The 24,994-nt window shown below is 36.3% G+C and overlaps 2 protein-coding genes across 11 annotated transcripts; one reads left to right on the forward strand and one right to left on the reverse strand.

The window, feature by feature from the left end:
- Positions 1-2,452: 2,452 nt before the first annotated feature.
- On the reverse strand, positions 2,453-23,184 carry LOC142221108 (uncharacterized). Its single transcript, XM_075290660.1, has 4 exons — positions 22,856-23,184; positions 5,929-6,810; positions 2,798-3,380; positions 2,453-2,732 (listed from the first exon to the last, which is right to left on the reverse strand). Exons 1-4 carry the CDS (start codon positions 23,115-23,117, stop codon positions 2,534-2,536), a joined length of 1,926 nt encoding a protein of 641 aa, XP_075146775.1. The 5' UTR covers positions 23,118-23,184; the 3' UTR covers positions 2,453-2,533.
- On the forward strand, positions 12,948-18,408 carry LOC142221107 (uncharacterized). 10 transcript variants are annotated; one of them, XM_075290653.1, is made up of 4 exons: positions 12,948-14,293; positions 14,363-15,165; positions 15,259-15,555; positions 15,659-15,908. In XM_075290653.1, exons 1-4 carry the CDS (start codon positions 13,672-13,674, stop codon positions 15,761-15,763), a joined length of 1,827 nt encoding a protein of 608 aa, XP_075146768.1. In that variant the 5' UTR covers positions 12,948-13,671; the 3' UTR covers positions 15,764-15,908. The 10 variants fall into 10 exon arrangements, with proteins under 10 accessions (XP_075146768.1, XP_075146767.1, XP_075146766.1 ...); XM_075290652.1 differs by having other exon boundaries at positions 12,948-13,158; positions 13,214-15,165; XM_075290654.1 differs by having other exon boundaries at positions 13,699-13,815; positions 13,881-15,165.
- Positions 23,185-24,994: the final 1,810 nt, after the last annotated feature.

The raw sequence follows: 24,994 nt of genomic DNA on the forward strand, positions 1-24,994 counted from the left end.
ATTTTCACAAAACTTTCTACAGAAATAAAATGTTTACAATATTTTCTACAGAAATAAAATTTTGACAAAATTTTTTACCGACATAAAATTTTGACAAAATTTTCTATAGAAATAAAATTTTAGCAAAATTTTTTATAGAAATAAAAAATACAAAAAATTTTTTTTTTGAAAACAAAAAATAAAATACAATTTTGACAAAATTTTCCAAAAGAAAACATTTTGACAAAATTTTCTGTTGAAATAAAATTTTGAGAAAACTTTCTGAAGAAACAAATTTTTGTAAAATATTAAAATATTTTGTCAAAACTATTGTACCATAAATCTGATATCGGCTCAAAAATGTACACAAAAGGTACTAAATCATTCGCGGGGGTACTACGGTACTGACCAGGGTGAAAAAGTATTGAAAAAAGTACTATATTACTGCATTTTCCATCCCTGATACACAAGGTCGTGGGTTCGATTCCTGATTCGACCGAACACCAAAAATTTTTTCAGAGGTGGATTATCCCACCTCAGTAATGCTGGTGACATTTCTGAGTGGTTTCACTGCAATTTGGAACGCCGTTCGGGTTCTGCTACAAAAATGAGGTCCCTTGTCATAGAACTTAAAATGGAATGGGGCAGCACTCAGTGATAAGAGAGAAGTTCAGCACTGTGGTATCACAATGGACTGAATACTCTAAGTGAGCCTGATACATCGGGCTGCCACCTAACCTAACCTAACCTACTCCTCGGATGTCTCGATTTGTTTTGACGCCACAAGAAGAAAAACATGAGGCCGATATAGGTAAACAAAACACATGCCCACGCATACATAAAATGCTACTCTCACGGTAAGAGCACAATCTCAGTTTTCAAATGTTTTTTTTTCTCTTATCGCTCTCTTTTATCCGAATACACATTTTAATATTCGAATTTAATAATGTTTACAATTAAGCATATCAACTTTTTAGGGAAGCATCATTAACATGCCAAACGCATAGAGAAAACGAATGCACTCATATAAACACAATTTTCCGAAACAACATACAAGCAGTTCCACAATAACCACCAATTGTTCTCATTCGACAACTCTCTAAGTTTTTGTTTCTCTTTCACCCTCTCTCGCTCACGGAATACGATATCGAAACATATACATATATATAGGGAGCCACCGTGGTGCAATGGTTAGCATGCCCGTCTTGCATACACAAGGTCGTGGGTTCGATTCCTGCTTCGACCGAACACCAAAAATTTTTTCAGAGGTGGATTATCCCACCTCAGAAATGCTGGTGACATTTCTGAGTGTTTCAAAGCTTCTCTAAGTGGTTTCACTGCAATTTTGGAACGCCGTTCGCTATAAAAATCAGGTCTCTTGTCATTGAGCTTAAAATGGAATCGGGCAACACTCAGTGATAAGAGAGAAGTTCAGCACTGTGGTATCACAATGGACTGAATACTCTAAGTGAGCTTGATACATCGGGCTGCCACCTACCTAACATAACCTAACCTACTCCTCGGATGTCTCGATTTGTTTTGACGCCACAAGGAGAAAAACATGAGGCCGATATAGGTAAACAAAACATATGCCCACGCATACATAAAATGCTACTCTCACGGTAAGAGCACAATCTCAGTTTTCAAATGTTTTTTTCTCTTATCGCTATCTTTTATCCGAATACACATTTTAATATTCGAATTTAATAATGTTTAGACTTAAGCATATCAACTTGTTAGGGAAGCATCATTAATATGCCAAACGCATAGAGAAAACGAATGCATTCATACAGGCACAATTTTCCGAAACAACATACAAGCAGATCCACAACAACCACCAATTATTCTCATTTGATTCTCTCATTCGACAACTCTCAGTTTTTATTTCTCTTTCACCCTCTCTCGCTCTCGGAATACGATATCGCAACATTTTCGTTGGCTAATTTCTGAGGGATATTGTATTGATAATTACACAGAAAAAAGTAAACTATATTATGGTAAAAATGAACTATCTCGTGCGAAAATTGAACTAAATTGTATTTCAAATTTTGAGATTCATTAAATTAACGAACATTTTCCGACATTTTTGGATTTTTAATTACCATTTACGAAATGCATCTTTCTCGAAAAGAAAAAAAAAATGAACGAAAAATAATGAAAAAATCTTAGGCGCCAGATCATTCCCATTTTAACCACGATGTAGTTCATTCTTACTATTTTTGAGAAGTGTACTAAAAACTTCTTCTGTTTTAGTTAGAATTGAATTAATTTGTATGTCATTAAAATTGTACTGCCATTTAGTTCATAAAATTTTTGAGACATACTTGGAATAAAGAAAAAATCGCTGGGCTGGGGAAAATTTCTTACAAAATTTTAAAAATAAACTAAAACAAAATAAAATTTTTGCAATACATATTAGTTCATTTTAGCATCAGTTTTACAACAGACTTTGTTTGCTGTGTACACAGACAAGTATTTTTAAAGAAAAAAGTAGGTTTTATTGAACAAATTATACAAATACTAAGCAAAATTATTGTTTTTGGATATTAGATATTTAAGGATCTTCAGTTTTTTGATGCACTTCATTCAAATGTGTGGAATTAACAATTGGATTATGTTGCATCTTGGGGCGTATCATCATACGAGTACGCTTTAATGAGTAGTCACCATGCCACAATTCCCAAATAATGCCAATATAGTTGTGGCCCAAAGGAGAAAAATTATAGATACCATTTAAATTCGCCTCGGAGCAGCTGCAGGACAAAATGAAAAGGTATAAATTCGAGCATGAAATCTCTTATCGAAAATCTTAACTTACTTGTCAAACCACCAACCGGAACCATAACCCACTGCACATGAACAACAAGCGTCGATGGTGTTATCATTGCGTTTGTCATATGTACTAAAATCCTTATCATTATGATATTTCATAGCATCTGGCACTGTGCTGGTTAAGCGGTAATCTCCTATCAATAAATTGTAGTTAAAATTTTCGGTATCGATACGAAATATTCCATATTCAGCCCAAACGGTAGATCCTTCGAAATCTTCCAATTCGATTCGTAGCTCATAGTCGTAATCATAGACCAGTCGATGAATAAATTCATTGCCGAACCAAAAATCCTTGTATAAGTGGCCAAATCCATTGCGATACTCAAGCCAAGAGCGATTAAAGTTTTCTTGTTGCAACGATGGCACACGTTGTTGAATTACTGTCCATGGGGATGAGTGTGTATTATTGTCCATTGGAAAAACACATAGACGTTCATTGAAATCTCTTTCGTTCTCGTTTATTTCGGGTTTAGCAAACTTATAAATTCCATCGATTCTTGTGGAGCCATCATCCGAGATATCTTCTGTGTCCAATTCATGGCATCCAGTCAATTCAGGTCGTAAGAATTCTTAAAAAATTAAAAAAATAAATCGATAAACTTTTCAATGAAGTCGTGTTGTCCTTATAATTAAGAATTGTGTCTTCAAAGTATCCTTACTTGTATACTCCGCTTCTTTGGCTCGGAATCAATACGGGGCATACTTTTTTTTCAGAGCAAGTAGTTGTTATTGATGTACACTGAAAAAAAGTATGCTCGGTTCCAAAGATTTTGTCTTTACTTTAACAACTTTGGTAGTCACCGTAGTGCAATGGTTAGCATGGCCGCCTTGCATATACAAGGTCGTGGGTTCGATTCCTGCTTCGACCGAACACCAAAAAGTTTTTCAGCGGTGGATTATCCCACCTCAGTAATGCTGGTGACATTTCTGAGGGTTTCAAAGCTTCTCTAAGTGGTTTCACTGCAATGTGGAACGCCGTTCGGACTCGGCTATAAATAGAAGATCCCTTGTCATTGAGCTTAACATGGAATCGGGCAGCACTCAGTGATAAGAGAAAAGTTCACCAATGTGGTATCACAATGGATTGAATAGTCTAAGTGAGCCTGATACATCGGGCTGCTACCTAACCTAACCTAACAACTTTGGTATTGATTCCGAGCTAAAGAAGCGGAGAATACAAGTAAGGATATTGTTAAAGCACAATTCTCTTTTGAATTTGGGTTTTGTGTACTTGCTTCTAGCAAGCAAATTTTAATTTTTCACTTTTTCAGCTTTTTTCTTCATATGCTTCCAGTAGAAATTATGTTATGTTTCAAGTAAAAAACGTCTTTGATATAGAGTGTTGAAAAACATGTCCTATATTTGAATGATTTTTTGCTTTGTAGTCAAAATGCAAAAAGACAACAAATTAAAAGACAATTTCATTAAATTTAAAGAATTTTTTTTTAATTATTAAAGTCAAGCTGACTTTAGCCCAAACATTTTTTCTTTCATGTTATGATATCCATTTTTAAGTCAAATCACTTAATTATAAGGACAATACGACTTCATTGTAAAGTTTATCGACTTTTGGACAAGGAAAAAACTTTATATTAGAGAAATTTGTCTTCTATGCTAAACAAAATTTGCATTCGTATTTTAAAGACATGAAATCTTTAACCTCACGACAATAGTTTTTTCAGTGTAGGTCGGATGGTCGTGGGGTGTAAATAGGCGAAAGTCAGTGTTGAAAATGTAACAAATATTACTTTTACCCCCATTGACTTTTCTCCTCTCACAGATGAACTACGCCCATGGGGCTTTCACTGGAGGATGCTCCAGGGGTGCAGCTACCTTCGCATACCCACTTTAGTTCGTTGTCGTGGAGTATAAATAGATGAAAATTCATATCGAAATTTTTACTAAAATTACTTAGCCCCCTTTTAAAATTTTAATAATCTACGGTTATGGAAATGCAACTGTAGATTTCTTCTCAATCTTGGCTTTCTACTTATTTGAAAATTCCATAATGCGTTCAAAAACGGACATAAAAGTTGATTTGAACCACCCTGATTTCTCCTCTCACAGATGACTTACACCCATGGGTTTTTCACTGGGGTACGCTCTTCAGTTGAGGGTTACCAACGTGTACCCCCTTTGGTTCGTTGTCGTCTATCATAAATATCCAAACAGAGGTTTGAAAAGGTTAGGCATATATTTGGGTTTTAACTCCTTCTAGTTTAAAGGTATAAATATAAAATAATTAAAAAAAATTGTTCATATTTTGTTGCTTTTAGTCAAACAGCAACAAATCAAGACGAAATTTGTTTGTTTTTTTTTGCGAATTTTCGTTGTAAAGTGAAACAATTTTTCTGATGGTTCGTGTCTTGGATAACAACTTTAACTTCACACCCTTCTTGAAACTTGATATAAACCGATTCACAGATTTGACCTCCGGAGCCTCTTGGAGGAGCACAATTCAACCGATCCGGTTGAAATTTGGTAAGTATATGGTCTCTAACAACCATGCAAAAATTTTTCCATATCCATAATTATATATAACCCTCATATAACCCGACCCCCATATTTAACTTCCGGAGCTTTTTGGAGGACCAAAATTCATTCGATCCGGTTGAAATTGGATACGTGGTGTTAGTATATGGTCTCTAACGACCATGGTAAAATTGGTCCATATCGGTCCATAATTATATATAGCCTCCATATAACCCGATCCCCAGATTTGACCTCCGGAGCTTCTTGGAGGAGCAAAATTCATTCGATCCGGTTGATATTTGCTACGTGGTGTTAGTATGTGGTCTCTAACGACCATGCCAAAATTGGTCCATATCGGTCCATAATCATATATAGACCCCATAAAAACGATCCCCAAATTTGGTTTTGGAGCCTCTTGGAGGAGCAAATTTCATCCGATTAAATTGAAATTTTGTATTTTGTGTAAGTATATGGACTCTAACAACCATTCAAAAATTAGTTCATATCGGTCCATAATTACATATAGCCCCCATATAAACCGATCCACAGATTGGACCTCCGGAGCCTCTTTGGAGGAGCAAATTTCATCTTTGGGTGTATTTGGATTAGAACTACTGTAAACAATAAACATCTAATTGACCTTACCAATATCTGGTTCATATGACGTAGTCAGTGAATCATCTGCCTCAGAAGAATGTGTTATCTCTTCATCTTCTTCGCTTGATTCCAAAGCAGGATATCCTTTTGTTATCTCATTACTAACATCACCAATTTCATCATCCTCTTCTAATATTTCTCTGCTCGTATCATTAGCATCAACAAAAATATCAGTATGGAGAATGCTAGTATCCTCTACATTATCATCAGGGTCTTCCTTAGAGTCATCGATTTCCTCACTACTTCCAATCTGGAGTTGTTCGATTTTATTTAATTTTTCGTTAACATTGTTTATTAATCTTTCGATGCGTTTCAAGAGAATGTCGGAACTTTCTGTAAAAGTTGTTAGCTCACTTGAAAGGGAATAACAACATTCATTTGATCTTTGTAGACGCAATACCATTTCATCTTGTTTATCCAAGATATGGGGAACGGATTGGCTTAGAGTTTCTACGCTTTTTGCAATGCGTTTTTCGAGAGTGTGTAATTGTTTGAGATCTTTTTGTTGGGCCATTTGGTGGACAATTGTATTGAGTATTTTATTGGAAGCATTAGAGGTAAGGACGACATCGGATGCAATGATATTACCCTTCTTCTTAGGCAATGAATGGGATGAAGAGCTTCCTCCTTTTTGTTGTTTGTTGTGGTTGTTGTTTCCCATTGTTTGTAAGTGACTTAAGATCATATCAACTTTAGATGAAGATTCTTCCTGCATACCTTGATCCTTCTTCAATGTGTCTCTTATTTCATCCATTAGCAATGTGGTGTCTTGGGAAGTTGATAGACCTACTTCAAGTTTACTAAGTAAATCTTGTTGATCTTCATGGGAGCGTTTCAATATATCCAATTTATTTTCTAGTGTTCGTAAACCTTAAATTCGAGGAAAAAAAGGAACTTGTTATATCTGCTTTATATTGTTGTAAATTTGGTCTATAATACGTCCGATATATAATTCTCATTAGCGTAGCTAGACAATTTTCCTAGGTGGGGCTATAGCCCCCCTAGCAAAAAATTAATAGACTGAAGTTATAGGTTCAATTAATGTTTTATTTTATAAAAATGAATAAAAAAATCAGACTTCAACATAACTAGACAATTAATTTATAAAAAAGCAACTAAAAGTAGTTCCACACTTTTTCCCATCAAAAAATGGGTATTGTTCTAATGGCACAACTAAAGAAGAAGTTAATTATTTTAACTACGCAGGATGTTGTTTTAGATCAATTTCTTAAAACTGTTTTTTTTCGTATGTTTAATGGTTTTTTATACCCTGCGCCATACTGTGGAACAGGGTATTATAAGTTAGTGCATATGTTTGCAAAACCTAGAAGGAGACGAGATAACAGGTTGGCTGATAATTCCCCGGTCTAACAAAGAAAAACACACTTTTTTGTCAAGTTCGTTTTTATTATTCAACATAGTTCCCTTCAAGAGCGACACAACGACCAACCATTTTGGTAGTACTCCTTCGGTTTTGCCTCAAAATAGGAATCAGTTCCGGCGATCACCTCTTCATTGCAGCCAAATTTTTTCCCTGCGAGCATCCTTTTGAGGTCTGAGAACAAGAAAAAGTCGCTGGGGGCCAGATCTGGAGAATACGGTGGGTGGGCAAGCAATTCGAAGCCCAATTCATGAATTTTTTGCCATCGTTCTCAACGACTTGTGGCACGGTGCGTTGTCTTGGTGGAACAACACTTTTTTCTTCTTCATATGGGGCTGTTTTGCCACGATTTCGACCTTCAAACGCTCCAATAACGTCATATAATAGTCACTGTTGATGGTTTTTCCCTTCTCAAGATAATCGATAAAAATTATTCCATGCGCATCCCAAAAAAACAGAGGCCATTACTTTGCTAGCGGACTTTTGAGTCTTTCCACGCTTCGGAGACGGTTCACCGGTCGCTGTCCACTCAGCCGACTGTCGATTGGACTCAGGAGTGTAGTGATGGAGCCATGTTTCATCCATTGGCACATATCGACGGAAAACTCGGGTGTATTACGAGTTAACAGCTGCAAACACTGCTTAGAATCATCAACACGTTGTTGTTTTTGGTCAAATGTGAGCTCGCGCGGCACCCATTTTGCACAGAGCTTCCGCATATCCAAAATTGATGAATGATATAACCAATACGTTCCTTTGATATCTTTATTGCCTCTGATATTTCGATCAACTTCATTTTACGGTCATTCAAAATCATTTTGTGGATTTTTTTTTGATGTTTTCGTCGGTAACCACCTCTTTTGGGCGTCCACCGTCCTCCGTGCTCATTTCACCACGCTTGAATTTTGCATACCAATCAATTATTGTTGATTTCCCTGGGGCAGAGTCCGGAAACTCATTATCAAGCCAAGTTTTTGCTTCCACCGTATTTTTTCCCTTCAGAAAACAGTATTTTAACAAAACACGAAATTCCTTTTTTTCCATTTTTTCACAATAACGAAAGTTGCTTCACAAAAGACGCTCTATCTCACAAACTAATTGACTTACAGACGTCAAATTTTGACACGAATCATTTGAAGGTTGGTACTATATAAAAATAATATGCATTTAATACTAGCGACGCCATCTATGTGTCAGACCGGGGACTTATCAGCCAACCTGTTAGACACATGGTGTCTTTGGCAAAAATGCTCAGGGTGGGCTCCTGAGTCGATATAGCCATGTCTGTCTGTCCGTGAACACATTTTTGTAATCAAAGTTTAGGTCGCAGTTTTAGTCCAATCGACTTCAAATTTGGCACAAGTATGTGTTTTGGATCAGAATAGTACCCTATTGATTTCCATTCCCACACTGTTAGAAAAATATGTTTTTCATATGTTCCGATATAAACAAAATGTGTTTCGGGCACAATTTTAAAACACAATATATTTAAGTGCTAACATGTAATGTTCCTAAACTAACACTAAATGTTTGGGACATATATGTTAATATGTTAGAGTATATTATGTTTGGGGCATGAATGTTTCATAAAAATCATATGTGTGAAAGCAAACATATATAAATTTACAAATTTCGACTAAACATACATATGTTGTGATATTTTATTCAAAGCGACAGAGAGAGTATAGAGAAAGAAATAGAGATGGAAACCGGGAGAGTTGACGAAAGATATCAACATAACACAGCGAAAGAATCAAAAGAGAACAATTTCTATGAAACCGCTTGTATGTTGTTTCGGAAAACTGTTTTATGATAAGGCCAAAAATTTGATATGCTTAAGTCTAAATATTATTTAATTTGAAAAAAGAGAATAGACATTCGGAACCAAGAGAATAGACATTTGAAAAACAAACAGCATATGTTTTGGGCTTGGGAGCAGCCTTTTATGTATGTGTGGACATGTGTTTTGTTTATCATTTTGGCATTATGGGCGCAATTTGTTTCTTGGTTCGTTAAAAGAAATCAGGCGTCTTCATAAAAATAACGAAAGGGCACTATACTCTTTTTAGAGTTGGGACAGTAAAATGAAATAAGGAGGAAATAGTGAAAAATTACACAGTAAAATGTATAAAAACAAAGTTTAGTTCCTCTTTATTAATAAGTAGTCCACGAGGAGTTGACGGACACCTTCAAACATAAAAGCGGACATTAAGTTCGAGTTTTGCACTAAAACAATTTAAAACGTCTATTTTCTTTAAAATTAATTATTAAAGAAAAATAAAAGGCATTTTAGAGCGATGGTGTTAAATGCTAGTAAAAAACTGTTCACGCCTAAATAAATTTATGTTTATATTATAAAATTATTTATGTATGTTTATACTCGACATGTTCTTCTTTTGTTAAAGTTTTTGAATTCCTTCCAAATTGTAAAGTTTTGTACCAAAAACAGTTTTTTGTTACAAAATTGTTATTTTTGCAATAAAAAAATAATATTTTATCCAAAAATCAGTCAATTTCGTTTATATCAAGCACTGTTCTTTTCTGACTATAAATCTTTAATAACCCACATTTCGAAGTTTCATTATAAAAATTTAATATAATATAAATATAAATGTGTAAATTAAAAAAAAAAGTGTTCGGTCGGAGCAGGGATTGAACCCACGACCCTTTGCATGCAAGGCAGACATGCTAACCACTGCTCCACGTGGCAAACAAATGTATGTTTCTGTTAAATAATGTTATGTTTGCATGGGCTCGTGGGCGCTGCAAACTATGCTATATAAATGTAACTTATAACGATAATTATCTACTGGTGACCATAACAGCTACGTAGCCCAGTGGATAGTGTGTTGGCTTACAAACTGTATGGTCCTCGGTTCGATTCTCCGTGCAGGCGAAAGGTAAAATTTAAAAAATTTATAAAAGTGAATAATTTCTTCAACATTATTTGTATTACAGAAAAAGGTGCCAAGAACTAAAATATTTCGTGGAAGTGAAAATTACGAGTATGTTAGGCAATGAGCACAATCGTCTTTGGGAAAAATTCTTCCAAGCATATAATATTTTTGGGCTCAAAATGCTTCCAAACATATAATATGTTCACATAAAATAAACATATTAATGTTTCGGCAGTATCCAATAATATATGTGCTTCCTGCAAAATATGTTTGGAACATATGTTAAAGAAGCGAATTTTTTTGAGGGTGCATATATATTTCTCCCGATATGGACTTATATGGCCCCAGAAGCCAGAGTTTTACCCTAATTTGCTTAAAATTTTGCACAAGAAGAACAATTAGTACTATAGTCGAGTGTGCCAAATTTTATTGAAATCGGTTCAGATTTAGATATATCTCCCATATATATATTTCACCCGATATGGACTAATACGGTCCCAGAAGCCAGAGTTTTACCCCAATTTGGTTGAAACTAAGAGTACAATTAGTAGTGTAGTCAAGTGTGCCAAATTTGGTTGAAATCGGTGCAGATTTAGATATATCTCCAATATATAGCTTTCGCCCGATTTACACTCATATGACCACAGAGGCCAATTTTTAACTCCGATTTAGTTGAAATTTTGCACAGGGAGTAGAATTAGTATTGTAGCTATGCGTGCCAAATTTGGTTGAAATCGGTTCAGATTTAGATATATCTCCCATGTATAGCTTTCGCCCGATTTACACTCATATGACCACAGATGCCAATTTTTAACTCCGATTTAGTTGAAATTTTGCACAGGGAATAGAATTAGCATTGTAGCTATGCGTGCCAAATTTGGTTGAAATCGGTTCAGATTTAGATATAGCTCCCATATATATGTTTTTCTGATTTCGACAAAAATGGTCAAAATACCAACATTTTCCTTGTAAAATCGCATTCAGGTCGAAAACCTATGTTGTTAGCACCTATATTACCTGTTTATTTTCATAATTCATTATGATTGTAAATATATAAATAAATAAATAAAATTTTGAGCACAATATTGTTTGGGAGAATTTTTTTAAGCATATAATATTTTTGGGTGCAAAATGCTTCCAAACATATTATATGTTCACAAAATAACATATTGTTTTTTGGAAGACAACATTATTGAATTTGGATGCAAAAATACAAAATGTTTGGAACTTAGACTACCCAAACATATATTGTTTAGACCAATATGCTTTCAAACATATTATATATTGGAAGAGATCAAACATATAAATGTTTGGACAATACCCAAAAATGTATATGCTTGAAGCAAAATATGTTTGGGAGTATATGTTACAGAAGCGATTTTTTATGAGGGTGTGTATAGTTAAAATAAAGAACATCTTTGGGAGGACATTTTTGTAAGTGCTTTTAAAGTTGTGCCTTTGGAAGAACTTCCAAATTTTTTTTGCTGGGTTTATACGTTCTGTGAATATAAGGCTTTTTTTATAGAATCTACACTCAAAATATAATATTGGTTCAGCAAATGTTTTATGCTAGAAAAGGCAAAGCAATAACAAACCAAGTACACGCAGAGAAGGAATATGAACTCAAACATGTTTCAAGAGCAAAATGTTATTTTTGAGTGGCGACCATGTACCATGTTTGTTAATGACAATAGCAATTTGTTAATGACAAATTGCATGGTCCGCGATTCGATTCTCCGTCCAGGCGAAAGGACAGAACTAAGAACTAAAAACCCTCTTGGAAATAAGAAATATGTGAGGGCAAATGCAATTAGCCCGAACAGATTGTTTTTATACCCTAAACCATATAGTGGCCAGGGTATTATAACTTTGATCTGCCAAAAAATGTGCCTACCACAAATATTGATTTTAGACCCCATAAAATATTACTGATCGACTCAGAATCACCTTCTGAGTCGATCTAGTTTCTTTTTGAGTTTGTCTTTATGAAATTGTGCTTACATCCTGGAATAGAATATGGCTATATATAATTATAGATCGGTATGGACCAATTTTTGCATGGTTGTTAGAGACCATATACTAACACCACTTGCCAAATTTCAACCGGATCGGATGAAATTTGCTTCTCTAAGAGGCTCCGAAAGCCAAATCTGGGGGTCGATTTATATGGGGGCTATAAGTAAAAGTGGTCCAATATGGCCCATTTGCAATACCATGCGACCTACATCAATAACAACTACTTATGCCAAGTTTCAAGTCGATAGCTTGTTTCGTTCGGAAGTTCGCGTGATTTCAACAGACGGACGGACGGATGCACATGTTTAGATCGACTTAGAATTTCACCACGACCCAGAATATAGATACTTTAAGGGGTCTTAGAACATTATTTCGATTATTAGAGAGTATGTATTAACATCGCGCACCGAATTTCAACCAGATCGGATGAAATTTTTTTTATACAAGAGGTTCCGCAAGCCAAATCTGGGATCAGATTATATGGGGCTATGTATATTTATGGACTGATAATCCTCTAACGAGTCCATAAATATATCGAGTATATCGAGTACCTAATATGGGTGCTTGGCCATAGGAACATACTGGGGAACTGCGAAGCGGATTAGTTAGCAAGGCTAGGAACTACCTTACATATTCCAGGGGAACTAGAATTTGTTGGTATGCCTCTGGCTACCTGCAAGCTCTTACTGCGTGAGAAGGTTGTTATTGTTGTTGATGGCAACCCGAAAAATGGCAGCACTACCGTTGGCAATGCGAGTGGGTTCGAAGGGGTTCGAACCGCAACCACTGAACAATAATTTTATGGCAGTTCCTTATATACATTATATATGTTTATTTGTATTAGTAAATTTTAGCGTTCCCTTTTTTCATATAAAAGCCCTTCAGGCCTTGATTTTGTCCCTTTCTGCTGGACACAAAAAACATGTAAGCATAGTCTTAATTTTTTAATTTCATTGCATTTTATATAATTACTTTTTAGCAAATAAACACTATACATCTTTTGTACATCCAACCTTTAAACAATTCGAGTCTCATTGGGAATTGTATTACTGCCAAGATTGGAATGCTTTAGGTGGTTTATTTTCGTGTCAAGACGCAGAGAGGACATTTTTTATTTGATGTTTTATTTGAAGTTTTAATTGACCATATATTGGATGTTACAAGAAACCAATTAACTTCAAGCCTACTGCCGAATTTAATTTGTTATGGATGCTGCCTAATTTGTCGATGCCTAACTGCCATAACAACAGTCGATGTTATATTTGCCGTTTTTAATTTATTGACAAGTGATTCTGTGTTTTTTATAGTGGAGGAATTTGTCATATTCCTAGCCAAAAGAATCACTGCCGTCTAATTATTGATGCCGTCTGTGTTACATGTTATTTATGCCGTCAATTTATTTATGTTAAAATTTTTATAACTGCCTTTGATAATTTCATGTCAGAAAAGCCCGAACCTTCGCAGCAGAGAAGCAAACGATCAACACAAGGTAAACCCCCAGCCCGCTTCGACGCATACCTCATCGACATGAGCCTACAACATTCGCCCACATCAAAAACATCTATGCAAATTGGAGGAAAAGTATGTACGCCAACCAATAAACTGCAAGAAAAATCAACAAATCAACCGTCTACGTCATCTGCCAGTAGTGACCGCATAGAAGCCGAAAAGCAGAATTTAACACCAATTCAACACTCAAAGACAACAACAATGGACGTAGGGGGTGAGTTGCAAAAGCAAATGGTGACAATGCAGAAACAAATGATGCAAATGCAGAAGTTGCTGCAAGATCAGTTTAAAGTGCAGCAGACAGAGATTCAAAAACTGCGAAAAGATTTGGATGAAAAAGTAATATCGCAGCATACAACACCGTCCGTCCAACAATCTCATGGTCAGCAGACTTCGCAGCAACAATTGTCATTTGAAAATTCTCAGCCAGTTCTACCAGTGTTAACGCCGCCGCCTCCCTCACAGCAAATGCCGCCAACGTCTTCTCAACAACCGCGTGAGACTTTACCGCCGTTAACGTATGGATCAAACGTAACGTCCTGTAGTGGATGTAGCACTCCAAGCATAAATTATGTAAATATGCCTCAGAAAAAAATATACCCTCTTCCCTCATTTTCAGGTTATCCGGAAGAATGGCAAACATTTTCAGAGTCATTTTATTCTACCACCGCAGAATTTTCATATTCCGATCTACACAACATAATGAGGTTAAGAGAGTCATTGAATGGCCGTGCCCGTGAAGTAGTGGAGTGTCTCCTAGGAAATTCTTCCAACGTCAGCCATATCATGTCTACACTTCGTGAAACCTTTGGTCGTCCAGAGCAACTTATACGTAGCCAAATTGAGAAGGTACGCCAGATAACACCATTACAAAATGACAACTTGGACTCTTTGGTCACGTTCTCCACAAAAATCACCAATATGTCTACATTCCTGAAAAATGTTAAAGGAGAACATCATTTGGCAAACCCGTCTTTACTGAGTGAGTTAGTTGCAAAATTACCTATTAACCGACAAATGCAATGGGGTGAAAAATGCTTGTCTTTGGAAAGAATGCCCACCGTTGTTGACTTCAGTGATTGGTTGCAAAATTTACGACGCATCGCCAATGTCGTCTACGATACGTTACCCTCTAACAGCCGTCGTTCTAACTCTAGCCATCAAAGTCGTAAGTTTGCTTTTGCCGCCGTCAAGAATTGTTTAGTGTGCAAAGGACTCTGCCCGTCATTAATAAATTGTAAACAATTCTTGGATATGTCCGTCGAAAATAAATGGAAGATAATAAAAGATAGTAAGTCGTGTTTTTGTTGTTTGAAAAAAGGGCATCAAATTTCCCAGTGCAGAAATCGAGTAAAGTGTGATAAAAGTGAGTGTGGAAAGTTTCATCATGTTTTGCTGCACAAAACTACCACTTCCCAAGGTGTTGATATTTCGCAGCAACCCACCCAAAATTCAATGCAATCAAACACAAGAAATTGTCACGCTTTAAACAACACTACCAATATTTTATTCCAGATTGTCCCCGTGAAGCTTTATGGGAAGCATAAGACCATAACAACATATGCCTTTATCGATGACGGTGCCAATGTTTCGATGCTAGACAAAGCACTTGGTGACGAATTGGGCCTACAGGGAAAAAGCGAAATGTTATCTTTGCAATGGTTGAACGACCATAGTATGATGCAAACGACGCAAAAGGTGGTATTAACAATAAGTGGAGTTGGTCAATTTTGCAAGCGCTACACAATTGGAGATGTCTACATTTCAGACAATTTATCGTTGCCAGTACAAAGTTGTAAATGGGAAAGTTTGGTAAAGTTGAATGGAGATTATGATTTCTCAAATATCAATTTCAGCGAATACATCAACGTACAACCAAAACTAATATTAAGCCTTACTCATTGTTTTTTAACAGTTTCTCTTGATGTACCACGCCATTTGTCAACCGTTGGGCCGATTGTCACCACCACAAGACTCGGAGTCGTCATTTATGGACCAATGCCAGAAGAAGATGTTGTGAGTAATAATCGGGCGTTGCACATACGCAAGTCAACCAATACAAAAGTAGAAAATTACACAGTTATGGAAAATCTTATGAGGAATTATTTTGATGTGGAATCTTTTGGAATAAAAGCAAATATACAACCATTATTGTCAAATGAAAATGAACGTGCCTTGAATATTTTGAATGAATCAACAAGAAAGGTAGATGGTAGGTACGAAAGTCGACTCTTGTGGAAAGAAAATGTAAAACCGTTTCCTGATACTTACCCTATGGCCCTAAAACGATTGTGCAGTGTGGAAAATAAAATGAAACGAGATAATGAATATGCAACTGAATATTGTCAAAAAATTAATGACTATATTGCAAAGGGTTATGCCAGAAAATTGAGTGATGCTGAAAAGGAAATTCAAAATAAACGAGTATTTTATTTACCACATTTTGGTGTTAAAAATGCAAATAAAAAGGGTGTTCGAATTGTCTTTGATGCTGCTGCGGAAGTGAACAATGTATCATTGAATAAGTGTCTTCTTTCTGGGCCAGATATAAACAATTCACTTATTTCTATTATTTTAAAGTTTCGGGAAGCTCCCATTGCAGTTTGCGGTGACATCAAAGAAATGTTCCACCAAATTAAAATAGCAAAGGAGGATCAAGATAGCCAGCGATTCCTGTGGAGAAATGGTGAAAGTGATAACAGTGTGGAAATATTTGTGATGGAAAGAATGATTTTCGGAGCCACTTGTTCCCCGGCGATAGCCCAATATGTTAAAAATTTAAATGCAAAAAATTTTGAAGAAAAATGTCCACGGGCAGTAAAAGGTATTATTGAACGTCATTATGTGGACGATTATGTTGATTGTTTCAATACTGAAGAGGAAGCCATTGACGTAGTGAATAACGTGATAAGTATACATCGTGCTGGAGGATTCGAGTTGAGGAATATTGTCTCAAATTCCGAGAAAGTCAGAACAGCTTGTGGGCAGTCGGCCAATGGAAAAAACAATGGTGGTGAGTTTTTATTAAAAGATAACATTGAAAGAATTTTGGGAATTCATTGGTTGCCAGAAAATGACATATTTTGTTTCCGATTAAATTTGCACAAAATTGAAAAATCTATTTTGGAGGGTAGAAAAGTTCCTACAAAAAGGGAAATGCTATCATTGAATATGTCTATTTACGATCCCTATGGTTTTGTATGCGATTTTATGATTGGTTCAAAAATTTTGATGCAGCATGTTTGGAAAGCTGGAATCCAATGGGACGAAGAACTGCCAGTACAAATTTATGAGTGTTGGAAGATGTGGCTGCAGGAGTTATATAAATTGGAACAGTATAAAGTGCCACGTTGTTATGGGAAATATTTTCTTAATTGTCATGTGGAGTTGCATATATTTGCAGACGCTAGTGAAGAGGCAATGGCGGTGGTAGCGTACTGGAGAACGGTAAGTGTGGATGGAGTTAATGTTGTTTTTGTTATGGGAAAAACTGCCTGCGCACCAACACGGTATCACACCATTCCCAAATTAGAGTTACAAGCAGCAACAATGGGCGTTCGTTTAAAAGAGTTGATTATAAAAAACCATTTAAAAAATATTAATAAATATTATTTTTGGACAGATTCAAGAACTGTAGTGCAATGGATCCGTTCTGATCATCGTATCTACAAACAGTTTGTCGCCAACAGGGTTGGTGAAATTTTGGAAAGCAGCCAAATCAGTGACTGGAAATGGTGCCCCGGAAATATAAATCCAGCTGATTATGGGACTAGAGCCAAATTTCCCATTAATTATGAGATAGACGGACGGTGGAAAAATGGACCAGATTTTCTTCGTATGGATGAGTCACACTGGCCATTGGAAATCCAAATGAAAAATTGTTCTGATGACAGCGGTTCCGAGCTCCGTTCAAAACATATCATTCTTTTTACAAACCAGGTACGACCTGAAATTCCTGAGTTTAATCGCTTTTCTAAATATTCCAGACTCAGAAGAACCATGGCTTGGGTAAGGCGGTACATACTTAATTTGCTATATAAATTAAAAGGCATCGACTGCATCAAAGGCGAGCTGACGGTAGAAGAAGAAGTTTGGGCGGAAAACCATCTATGTCAAGAAGTACAAAAATCTTGTTTTGCTAATGAAATTACATGTATCCAGAAAAATAAATCAGTCGCTAACACCAGTTCAATAAAATCACTCAATCCGTTCATTGGAGTTGATGGCTTACTTCGTGGTAATGGTCGTCTGGTTAATGCACCGAATTTGTCTATAGAAGCAAAAAATCCTATAATTCTCCCAACGAAGCACCTGTTCACTCGTTTATTAGTGGAATCATACCATACCAAATTTCAACATATCAATACATCCACTGTCATGAATGAAATTCGTCAGCGTTTTTGGGTACCATCTCTTCGCCGTCTCTTGAATAGCGTCCAGTCCTCATGCCGTGTTTGCGCATTCATCGTGCCAAGCCAAGTCAACCTCAAATGGCTCCTCTTCCAATCGATAGAGTGACTCCTTATGTTCGACCGTTCACGTATACAGGAGTGGACTATTTTGGGCCTTTAAATGTCACAGTGCGTCGCCGGCGGGAAAAGAGGTGGGTCTGTTTATTCACCTGCTTGACAGTACGAGCCGTGCACTTAGAACTATCAACCGATTTATCAACCGATGCCTTCCTTTTGTGCTTGAGAAATTTCGTTAATAGAAGAGGACTGCCTTTGGTTATACGGAGCGACAACGGCACCAACTTCGTGGGAGTTGCCAAAGAATTGCAGGGGGTTAATAACTTTTTTGACAATAACGTAATTACTTCATCTCTTGCAGGCCTTGGTATCAAATGGATTTTTAATTCCCCAGCAAATCCCAGCGAAGGTGGTGTCTGGGAACGACTCGTGCGCTCTATCAAGAAGGCTCTTTTCATGATGTTAAAAGAGCAGGCCCCCCGAGAAGCAACTATGCACAGTTTTTTGATTGAGTCAGAAAACATGGTCAACTCACGTCCCCTGACACATCTACCTGTGACTCCAAGTGATCCGGACCCCCTCACACCAAATCATTTCTTATTGGGATGTTTGAATTCTACCCAGACGCCAGCCCCCTTTGAGCCAAGGCTAATGTGTTTACGGAAACAGTGGCGAGTTCTACAAAATCTAAAAAATGGAATGTGGCGTCAATGGATGTCCGAATACTTGCCGGAGATGACAAGGAGGTCGAAGTGGTGTCTCCCCTCAAATCCAATTAGTGTTGGATGTTTGATTTTTATATGCGACCCTGACATGCCGAGGTCACAGTGGAAACGTGGAAGAGTAACCGAATTGTTTGTGGGTAAAGATGGAGTGGCTCGGTCGGCGTTGGTATCAACCGTCTCAGGCCAATATCGAAGACCCATATCTAAACTTGCAGTGCTTGATGTGCATGATTCTTGTGAAGCCTCCCCGTCCGGGTCAGTTCACGGGGGTGAGGATGTTGTTGATGGCAACCCGAAAAATGGCAGCACTACCGTTGGCAATGCGAGTGGGTTCGAAGGGGTTCGAACCGCAACCACTGAACAATAATTTTATGGCAGTTCCTTATATACATTATATATGTTTATTTGTATTAGTAAATTTTAGCGTTCCCTTTTTTCATATAAAAGCCCTTCAGGCCTTGATTTTGTCCCTTTCTGCTGGACACAAAAAACATGTAAGCATAGTCTTAATTTTTTAATTTCATTGCATTTTATATAATTACTTTTTAGCAAATAAACACTATACATCTTTTGTACATCCAACCTTTAAACAATTCGAGTCTCATTGGGAATTGTATTACTGCCAAGATTGGAATGCTTTAGGTGGTTTATTTTCGTGTCAAGACGCAGAGAGGACAGTTATAATGGCAAATGTTCGATGGGAGAATTGCAATGGTTGTAACGACATCAAGCAAATATGGCGCCATTTAAACTCAAGCCTAGATATGCTAGTGTTCTAAAGACGTCAGATATCACTCCTGATATCTGCTATAACGGGTTACTGCCTGATAAGAGATTTTGCAAAAACTCTTGGCACGAAGTATAATGACTACTATATGAGCTGTCATGATGCGGAGGAAAAAGAATCAATTAAACATCTCTTGTGTGAGTGTCCAACATATTGTGTAAGGCATAAGCGAAATTTAGGGGTATGTAGCTTTATGGTGTTTTCTTTTCCGAAAAAAGTGTTTTGCCTTCATTTTGTCTGTACAGAATGCGCATATTTAAAATGTTGCCAGCAATCTAAAAAAATGATATAATTTCAGCGGGCAGAAAAGAATTCAAAGGAGCAATCAGGGCAATCGCAACACTCTCGTTTGTCGGCAGTGCTGAAAATGCCCGCAATTTGCCTCTACGCGTGGCATTATCTTCACAACAGAATTCGAAGTCTTTTCGCACTTTTGCGATCTTATATTATACAAGTACAATACCTATGACCACCGTGTTGCAATGGGAGCCACCGTGGTGCAATGGTTAGCATGCCCGCCTTGCATACACAAGGTCGTGGGTTCGATTCCTGCTTCGACCGAACACCAGCGGTGGATTATCCCACCTCAGTAATGCTGGTGACATTTCTGAGGGTTTCAAAGCTTCTCTAAGTGGTTTCACTGCAATGTGGAACGCCGGTCGCACTCGGCTATAAAAAGGAGGTCCCTTGTCATTGAGCTTAACATGGAATCGGGCAGCACTCAGTGATAAGTGAGAAGCTCACCAATGTGGTATCACAATGGACTGAATAGTCTAAGTGAGCCTGACACATCGGGCTGCCACCTAACCTAACCTAACAATGACCCATTTGCAATACTATCCGACCTACATCAACAACAAATACTTGTGCCAAGTTTCAAGTGTATAACGTGTTTCATACGGAAGATGGCGTGATTTCAACAGACGGAGGGACAGATCGACAAAGAATTGCACAGCCACCCAAAATACATATGTATATACATGACGCGTCGATATTTTTGATGTGTTACAAACGGAATGATAAAGTTAATATACCCCTCATACTATGGTGGAGGGTATAAAGAGGGGAAATTGCTCGGCAATCTTAGATTATGTTATTGTCCTGTCCAGTCCATTGTGATGCCTTATTAACTAAAAATACCAATTACATATTAGCACATGTAGTTTTTACAATTGAATTAGTTTTTTCTGTGGAACCAACCTGATTGTTCCAAAAGCAGACTGCCTACACAAAAAAAAAAATCTGATTCAATCATGAAATTAATTGATCCAATTAATTTTTTAATTGGAATGTCTTCAATAACAAAAACTAATCAATCACAATTTTAATTGGACATAAAAAAATGTTTGATTTGAAAAATTATTTGATTTCAAAATTTCATTCAATTTTTTAATTGATTCGATTAAAAATTTAATTAATGTTGATTGCAAAACTCAATTAAAATATTTTCAATATATTTTCTATTTTCTTATCTGACCTAGTGTTTTTGGTTTGATTAAAAAATTGATTGTTTTAAAAAAAAATTTGATTGTTTGTTTATTTAAAAATTAAAAAAATTTCCATCACTTTTTTAACTGACTTAGTTTTCCGAGTTTGATTAAATAGTTAATTGTATCAATTAATTAAAACAAAAGAGTCGATATTCAACTGTGATCTAGATAATAGGAAAGCTCTGTGATATTTAGTTTTTAATCTGATTATTTTCTGCAATTATTTAAAAGTTTTATGTTTGTCTCATGTTATAAGCGAATAACAAAAAATTAAAAGTGCAATAGAGAATAACCTGACGAAAGGTTGAATATTCAAAAAAAAAAAAAAAACACCATCACTGAAGATGCTGAAAATGCCCAGCGAAACGTTGGATGACAAAAAAGGAATAAATTAATCTTTTAGTCGCATTAAAATACTTGGCCTTAAAAGCCCAAAAATAACAATAAATGTTTTAAAAACTTTCAATCATTGATTTAATTAACTTAATGCTTCTATCTTGATTAAAAAGTTAATTAATTTATTAATTGAAATTTGTTTCAACTTCAATCAACTTATTAATTGGGAATATTTTGGTGATATCTTTTCTGTGTATGTTAACATTTTCCAGATCCGCCATTAATCTAAAGCTACACACAAAAAAAAAATTCTGATTCAATCACGAAATTAATTGATCCAATTATTTTTTTAATTGAAATGATAGTATCAATAAAAAATGATTAAAAATCAATTGAAATTTAATTAATCATCAATTGAAAATTAATTAATTTAATTTAATTTTTAATTTTTTAATTTAATATTTTTTAAAACTCTATTAAGACTTTAAATGGAAAAATTTTCGCGAATTTTTTTCTGTGTATATATCCCTAAAATTCGCTTTCGCTTCATACAAAGTGCCTCCGCATTATGGTAGCTCATGCAGTAGACATTATACTTCACTCCAATAGTTTTTGCAAACTTGCCTAGAAGGCAGCGAACTGTTTTTGCAGATGTCAGGAGACATTTTTGACGTCTTGAAAACGCTAGCATAAGCTAGTGTGTGGTTTAAGTTTAGATGGACCCGAATTTGCTTGGTGTCATTGCAATCCTTGCAATTCTCCCATCAGACATTCAGACCATCATAACAGCCTTCACATGCAGTATGCGCTTATAGGTGGCCGGAGGCTTACCAACAGATTCTAGTGCCTGAAAAATGTAAGGTAGTACCTCCCAATTGAAACTTATACGCTTTGTAATTCCCTGGTATTGTCCTGTACCCAGGCACCCATATTAGGTGAATATTGTACTGCCCAGCCATCTGGTTGAGCGATTTATGGCAGTCCATGGTCATTTTCGAGTTAAGAAACAAAGAGTCCAAGGGTTGACTGCCTGAGTATATATTTATATCAACATTTGTGCGAAATAATAAGCCTGTCTATTTATCCATGGGAAAATTTGAGAGTTGCATCACGATCTGTTTGAAAAAAAAAAATTTAAAAAAATGGTTTCGAAGTTATTCCGTGCAAACGTATTTTATATGCGGTATAACAGTTTTTTGTGCCAAAACGTGATCTTAGAACCAGGTGGAGATTCTCGGCGATGTTGTTGCAAAAAATATAAAATCACTGTATCACTTCACAAATTACAGAAACACTAAATTTTACCATCATTCCACGATTCTATATGATGTTGAAATATCGACCATGTATGCGATTTTTCTTGCAAATTCTGTATAGAATTTTCCATACGCGTAATGGATTCGACCAACGTTTGTATTTTATATTCCAAATTGTTTGTTGCTTCTCTTTTGGTAGGCATTTCATTTGATGCTATCGTAGTCGTTTGAAATGTTGGAATTCCTACACTGTAGGCTCTATTATATAGAGTTGTGGCCAATAGTATCATAACCACCGAGGATACCATCATTGTGAAAATATTTCAAAAATCTTTTAGACTTTCTACCGTACAACGTTTTTGTTTTTAGAGAGATGTAGCCACTGGGAATGTTCAAACTAAACTAATGAAATGTGAGGAGTACTCGTTTGGGAAAATAATGCGAATCCCACAGAATCAAAACTATTTCCAGATGTTAACAATATTGTATATTTCATTGTCAATACAATAAATAATCAATTTAAAGCGTGCAAAAATTGCTTTTGGGGACTGTTTGTCTGGAGGATTGTAAAACACATGTTTACTCTATGCAGAAAGGGAGTCTTCTTTATGCCATGGGGGAATGGATCGAACAAGGCGTTGTTCTTCTTATTGCCCGATTAGTAGAAGACTCCAGAGTTTAAGGGAAAATTATGGAAAGTTTTGGTGCATGTATACCATACTCATGATTCATTGAATTTTATAAAAACTTATAAAAAAATTTAAAAGAACTGCCTATCATCTTTAAAAAATCATGCTCAAAAATATTAAAAACTTAGGCCCCGTGGCAGGGAAATAACTGCATGAGTAATCAGAGTGGACGTAAGCGAAAACCCTGAAGAAATTATAATTGAATGCAGAATGAAGTGGGCTTTATGTAGCTTGGTGTCGTAAAAGATCACCGGAATAGATGAAATTATTGCAGTTGTAATGGAAAGGGTGACTGATTGACTGATGGGGATTATCCCATGGTTTTGCACGGTACGTAGAGAGCCAGAATTGAAATATGGGGATCGCTTATATGGGAGCTATATAAAGGGTGGTTAAATTTTCAATGGCCGATGTTGATTTTGAATAAAACACAAACTATTTAGGAAATTATTGTAATTTTATTTTAATATGATATGTTGGTATTACTCAATTATGTATGGAACAAAATATCGGCCAAATGGGCGCCGTGACCTCGGCGGCACACCTCCATCCGATGGTCCAAATTTTCGATGACGCTGAGGCATAATGGAGGTTCGATGCCGTTAATGTGCCGAATTATCTCATCCTTTAGCTCTTGAATTGTTGCTGGCTTATCGACGTACACCTTTTCTTTCTAATAACCCCAAAGAAAAAAGTCCAACGGTGTCAAATCACATGATCTTGGCGGCCAATTGACATCGCCATTACGTGAATTTGTTGCGCAAACGAGCCATTGCTTCGTTAGCTGTGTGGCAAGTGGCACCGTCCTGCTGAAACCACATATCGTCCACATCCATATCTTCTAATTCGGGCCATAAAAAGTTCGTTATCATCTCACGATAGCGAACACCATTCACAGTAACTGCCTGACCGGCCTCATTTTGGAAAAAATACGGCCCGATGATGCCGTCAGCCCATAAACCGCACCAAACAGTCACTCTTTGTGGGTGCATTGGTTTTTCGACAATCACTCTTGGATTTTCATTCGCCCAAATGCGGAAATTCTGTTTATTGACGAATCCACTGAGGTGAAAATGTGCCTCATCACTGAAGATGATTTTCTTCGAAAATTTTCATAATAAGTCTGGATAACTTTAACACGTTGTTGGATTGTGTATCTCTCCATGGTTCAAATTGAATAAGTCTGAAATAGAGAAATGTCAAATAAAATTCGGAAAAAAACTTGGCGTTTAGGTGTGGTTCACATTCAACATCGGCCCTTACAATTTAACCACCCTTTACAATTATGAACTTGATATGGACCAATTTTTGTGAGATTGAGGATCGATTTATCTGAGGGCTATATATAACTATAGACCGATATGGACCTTGTTAGGTATGGTTGTTACCGGCCATATACTAGCACAAAGTACTAAATTTCAACTGACTCGGATTCCTGCATGGTTGTTGGATACCATATACTAACATCACATATCAAATTTCAACCGAATCGGATGAAT

The sequence above is a fragment of the Haematobia irritans genome, chromosome 1 (genome assembly GCF_050003625.1).
Source record: "Haematobia irritans isolate KBUSLIRL chromosome 1, ASM5000362v1, whole genome shotgun sequence".
NCBI lineage: Eukaryota > Metazoa > Arthropoda > Insecta > Diptera > Muscidae > Haematobia > Haematobia irritans.

Excerpts from the sequence above, each read along its gene's own strand:
- LOC142221108 (XM_075290660.1), bottom strand. The coding sequence starts at position 23,117 with ATGATGGTATCCTCGGTGGTTATGATACTATTGGCCACAACTCTATAT. Across the intron at positions 6,811-22,855 it reads TATAGAATCGTGGAATGATG|GTTTACGAACACTAGAAAAT; the intron begins GTAAAATTTAGT and ends CTCGAATTTAAG. Across the intron at positions 3,381-5,928 it reads GTCATATGAACCAGATATTG|AATTCTTACGACCTGAATTG; the intron begins GTAAGGTCAATT and ends TAATTTTTTAAG.